Below are 6,041 nucleotides of genomic sequence, written 5' to 3'. Positions count from 1 at the left end.
TCATGAGAAACAAATTTTATTTCTCACCATGAGAAACAGGGAATTTCCCTTTTTTTTTTTTTTTTAGTTCTCAAAAAAAAAAATTCCATTTTTTTGAAAAATATCTCCATTTTCTTCATTTCGTCAGCAGTGACGTACTATCTACAAATTGACCTGATTCTACCCTAATCCAAAAACAACATCAAAAATATAAATAGTCATTTTTTTTATTCATTCACTGTCACTTTCATTACAACTTTACAAGCCGCCACCCTCACTCTTGCATTCAATCCTGAAATTCAGCATTCTCATTTCTCTTCCGATCAACCCTCTCAATCTGCGCCACATCTCTTCAGGTACTAATTTAATCGCAAATTCATCACTAATTTCAATTAAAATTTATTCAATTCCAAACCCCTAATTTTATAATTAAATTTTTTTTTTTTTTTGTGTTTTCATTTTGTAGGCCAGTTTTTGATCCAGCGTTGAAAGATGATGAACAACAACTCATCGCCGAAGAAATCGGAAAATGTATCCACATACAAATTTATTCCGGATGATCTAATCGAGGAAAACATCCTAACAAGACTTGAGGTGAAACCCTTAATTCGCCTCAAGTGTGTTTCAAGAGGATGGTCTTCCATTATATCGAGTAAGAAATTCGCCAAAAAGCACTTTGAATTGATGTTCCCCTCGCACGATCAGAATCTGATCGTGCAAGAGGATCGTGAGACTGAGGAAGAAGATAAGTTTTATTTATCCTTTAATGAAAACTACAATCTGATTGAGTATACTGAATTGATGAATAGACATCCTACTGTTCGATTTAATACTCTAAATACTTTTGTGGTGGGATCTTCTAATGGGCTATTGTGTATGTATGATGAAGAAATTATGCGCTTGTATGTGTGGAACCCTGTGACCAACCATTGCCGCGAGACTATTTTTCCCATGCCTCGCGGTAATCTTGATGATTTTCAAATGAAGTGTATCGGGTTTGGTTATGTTGAGTCTATTGATGATTATAAGATAGGGTGTTTGGTTTTATATAATAGAACTTCACATATTCTTGTGTTTTCTTTGAAGACTGGGTTTTGGACATATAGGCCTAAGTCATTTCTATATCATCAATTGTTGTTAGCATTTGAGGATGAAACCCCGGCGGTTGTTGGTGATTACATTTATTGGATTCCGCAACATTTGAATCCAGAGGTAAACTACATAATTGGATTGGATTTGGTTGCAGAAGATATTGTATTCATCCCATTAGTTGCAAGATTTCCCGGAGATTGGGTGAGTGCGAAATTATTTCGGATGGAAGGGTGCTTGGCATTATGTTTGAGCCAGAATTATGCTGATGATGAGAAGAGTATTTGTCATGTTTGGAAGATGATCATGACGGAATTTGGTGATGAGGCTTATGGAATTTCGTGGCAGAAAGCATTATCTCTTAACTATGTAGGAACTGATTTTAATTATTTGTTTGAGACAGGAAAGTGTTTGGTAAGCCAGATATCATATCAATCTCATCGGCTTATACTACATGAACTTAGCAAGGTATCTGCACCGAAGCCTGCAGAACAAGAGCATGAACAACAGCAAGAGCAAGATGAGGTAGAGCAGGAACGACAGAAACCAGCCGAGGAAGGTACCATTGTTTGGGAATCAGGAGATCGAGGAAGATTGTCTAACTATTTTTTATCAGGGGCTACATTCGGCTATTCTGAGAGTCTCGTTTCACCTTTTGGAGAGAATGAAGATTGACTGAGCTTGAAAGTAGATCCTGAATAATAAAAGGGACTTAATTAGGAGCCAATTAATAATTAATCAGTGTATGGTGTTGTTTGTGTCATTGTAATATTTAGTTGCTTTTTAGGCTCAATTTTAGTCCAATTTTACTGTTTGCATTTGCTAGTCATAGCAATCCAGACATTACTATATTATGTTACCTTGTAATAGAGATTATCTCTTGCTTTGGTTAGTCGCGTTAAATTAATGAAAAGATCAGTTGTGGTACGTATATTGTTTGAGCAAAAATTGACAGAGTTAATGTTTTGACATGGTAAAAAGAAAAACAACAATATCCTGAACATTAATCAATTGAACAAACCATTCTAATTGATATTTAGTTGCACGCATATATCCACCCATCATACGAAATAAATGGTTAACAATTTCACAAACCGAATTATCTCATATAATAGTCCTTGTTTGATTAATCTATCTTCCTAATACTATTGATAGTAGCGTGTGTCATTCTACATTAATTACGTATCTCAGTAGTGAGAACAATGTCCATTTCTTTTCACAATTTTCTCTTTCATCGATCATAGTATAAGAGAGGCAATTACAGTTGTTGATTTCATATCTTATAAACTATGTAACTAATTATTTGACATTGTTGAGTGCAGTATCTATTCTCACATTCTGCCCTTTTATTTATCATTATTTAAGAGAGGCGAACATGGTAGTTATTTTATGATGCTTTAGCAAAGAAAGCTAGAACTAAGAACAATCTGGTTTAATATGTAACCCCTCCCTTGGTTTGTAATCAGTTTATTTTGGAAGGAAAACTTCATAGTCTTTCTGATTTGGATGACTGTAATCAACTTGAAGTTCCTGGTAGCAGGGGAACTAATGTACCTTACTCTGCTTAAATTGAATCTAATCGTTCCTTTCTACCAAAAAAAATTATGAATTATTGTAACTATTTAGGTCTTTGCACTATTGAGATCATGCATTATTATCAATGTCTTAAAAGAATATATTCATAAATTTGTAAATTGGTCAGCACACCATTCACCTTTAGACAATACTAAGAGCGCTGTATATTTTCATAATTCGCACTTTTATTAGCAAGTTCTAGGTAAATATAGCCGCAAATTCGTTCTATAAAACAATCTACACAATATATTCTTACATGTTATTTCAACAAATTTAAAAGTGAGATCCATTTCTTTCTCACTTTGCATTTTAATTAGGAAATTTGACAAAATCACCTTCTGTTATGGCCAAAATGACGTCACGTGGTAGTTGAGGGGCAAGAAGGTGGTAACTTTTGATGTTTTTGAAAATAGAAGGTGGTAATTTTCAAAAAAAAATACAAGGTGGTAATTGCTAAAATGGATATAACAGAAGGTGGTAATTGTCAAATTTTCCTTTTAATTATTATCTTAATAAATGCGCAAATTTACTTGCTCATTTTACGCTCGACGTGATTGAGAGCATGCAATAAGTGTCGCCGTTGTGCCCCACACCCACCACCAAACAATAACCCACCCGGAAAAAAAAATAGTAAAACAATAATTAAAAATCCCAAACCTACCCCCACCACCAAACCCTAATTCACCTAGAAAAGAAAACTTTAAAATATTGACAAACAACCATAACAGCCATTCGAAACCTCCGCAAAACTATTTATAACAAATTGATTATATTCCTTTGTAATCTATTAAATTATGGCTTCACAAGGTTAAATCCAACCATAATTTTGTAATAAATAAGATAGTTCGTTGTCGTTAATTACTTTCCTCGCCACTTTAATCTCTTCCATCACCTATGATCTTTTCAGATTCGATTTGCAAAACCTTTTGACACAATCTATCTTTTGACACAACTAAGGGCAATTTCCTTTTGTTTCGTAATATGCAGATTTATCAAAATCTTAAGGAAGGATACAACCACAGATTTCATAACTTATTCCAAAAATTATTTACTTTCGAATACTGTCGAGAGCAATATCCATTTATTTTTAATGTGTAGTTCCTTTATTTCATTTTGCACTTTTATTTATCATTATTTTAGAAAGGAAATTAAAATATGATTCGTTCTACGTATAATCTATCTGCTTTTGCACTTGCATTATCCATATCTTAGAAAAAAAATTCTAAAATTTAATTTGCGGCTAGGTCAACACTTTATTACCTATTGACAGTGGTATTTATTTATTTCCACCATTAATTTACACATTTGTTGATACAATTTAATCAAGGTAAATATATTCGAAAATTCTACAACACAATCTACACATTATGACGAGTTATATCCATTTTCTTTTATAATTTTCATTTTTATCATTCTCTAAGAGAAGCAAATAAATGTGAGAATTACTAGCTTAGCTCAATCAAGCTTAGTCTCGATACTATTGAGAGCATGCAATTAATACCTTTTTTCTTTCGTAATGTAATAAACTTTTATCGTTGTCTTAAGGGGATAAATTAAATTTAGTCGCAAATTTAAGGCTTATTATTCTACACATTATTTATTACTATTGATACTATTGAGAGCACAAAGTCTTGTATAGGGTAGACCCACGTTAATTTTTTTGAAAGACAGACAATAGGAAGATAACTTTAACAAACTTTATGGTAACTTTAAGAAACATAAGCGTAATTTTTAATTTGTAACGAGTCTCATTTTATTTTATAATATGTACTTTTCAATGAAATTTCCAATACATTATAAGTGATTTTTTTATTTTATAAGAATAAAATTAGGGAATTTTGACTTTTACCACCTTCAAATAACCACTTAATTGAATTTACCACCTCCAAAAAAAAAGATTTACTTTACCACCACCAAAATTTCCAAAATTCGATTTTACCACCAACTAACGGATTCCGTCCGTGAATCCGTTAGTAGGGCCCACATTTTTGACGTTTCTTCTTCATCTTCCCCGATCTTCCTTTTCAACCAACCAGCAACGAAATCAACTACCTCGGTTGGTCGGAATTTCGAGTGGGTTTCGCGTCTGGGTGGTGGTGGTTTCGGGTCGCGATGGTTTCGCGTCTGGGCGGCGTTGTTTCTAGTCACGGGTTAGGTTGGTTGGGGCGGATTGCGGTGGTTACGCGTCTGGGTGGTGTTGGTTTCGGGTCGCGGTGGTTTCGCGTCTGGGTGACGGCGATTTCTGGTCTGGGTTTGGATGGTGGTGGAGTTCGTCGTAGTTGTTAGGTGGTGGCTAGGGTTTTGAGGTCGGAATTTTGTGGAAAGGGGGTAGAAATCGGTGCTGCTGTGGTGTGCGGTACGGTGCGGCTGTGGTCGGAATCGGGGAGGGAGAGGGATGGGGTGGTCGGAATCGGGGAGGGAGAGGGATGGGGTGGTCGGAATCGGGGAGGGAGAGGGAAGGGGTGGTCGGAATCGGGGAGGGAGAGGGATGGGGTGGTCCAAATCGGGGAGGGAGAGGGAAGGGGTGGTCGGAATCGGGGAGGGAGAGGGATGGGGTGGTCCGAATCGGGGAGGGAGAGGGAAGCGGTGGTCCGAATCGGGGAGGGAGAGGGAAGGGGTGGTCGGAAACGGGGAGGGAGAGGGAGGGGGTGGTCGGAATCGGAGATGGTGGCCGGAATTGGGTAGGGGAGGTGGGGCTGCCGGAATTGGGTAGGGGAGGTGGGGCTGCCGGATTTAATTTTTTTTATTTTTAATTTTTTTTTTTTTGTTTTTATTTTTTTTATTTTTTTTTTTAAAATTTACCCAATAATATAGCGACACGTGTGCAAAGCAGGCCCCACTAACGGATTTATGGACGGAATCCGTTAGTTGGAGGTGATTGGTGGTAAAACTGATGTTTTATTTTTTTATGAGGTGGTAAAGTAAATCTTTTTTTTTATGGAGGTGGTAAATTCGACAAAGTCGTTATTGGAAGGTGGTAAAAATCAAAATTTCCATAAAATTAAGGAAAAATTAATGTTAGAATATGATAACTTTTTATAATTTAAATAACTTTAACCCGTTTTACAGTAGCTCAATGGGAGTACATCCTCTTTAATCAAAAACTTATATTGAGAACAATATCAATTTCGATCTTAAATCCTATAAGATACCCTAGATTGGTGACACAATGACACTCTGTACTCCTAGCCTAAATCTTGACTAATCCAAAGAAAGGATGACTTAACTGACATTATAAATATTGTCCTCATTTTCCTCACCCACTATCCTTTTCATTACAAACGGCCACCTTACAGATTTTCAGGTAATTCAATTGCAAACTTAAAAACCATTTTCATCTTAATTTTCACAATTCTAACTTAATCCCTTTTCAATTCCAGGTTTAGATCAATTGCAAG

The 6,041-nt window shown here is 35.8% G+C and overlaps 1 protein-coding gene across 1 annotated transcript; it reads left to right on the top strand.

The window, feature by feature from the left end:
* The first annotated feature begins 471 nt into the window (after positions 1-471).
* LOC145619972 (F-box/kelch-repeat protein At3g23880-like) lies at positions 472-1,743 on the top strand. The gene has a single exon (XM_081674641.1). It carries the CDS (start codon positions 472-474, stop codon positions 1,741-1,743), a length of 1,272 nt encoding a protein of 423 aa, XP_081530767.1.
* Positions 1,744-6,041: the final 4,298 nt, after the last annotated feature.

This window comes from Chenopodium album, chromosome 27, assembly GCF_948465745.1.
Source record: "Chenopodium album chromosome 27, dcCheAlbu1.1, whole genome shotgun sequence".
Classification (NCBI taxonomy): Eukaryota; Viridiplantae; Streptophyta; class Magnoliopsida; order Caryophyllales; family Amaranthaceae; genus Chenopodium; species Chenopodium album.
This window is presented reverse-complemented; position numbering and strand designations above follow the sequence as displayed.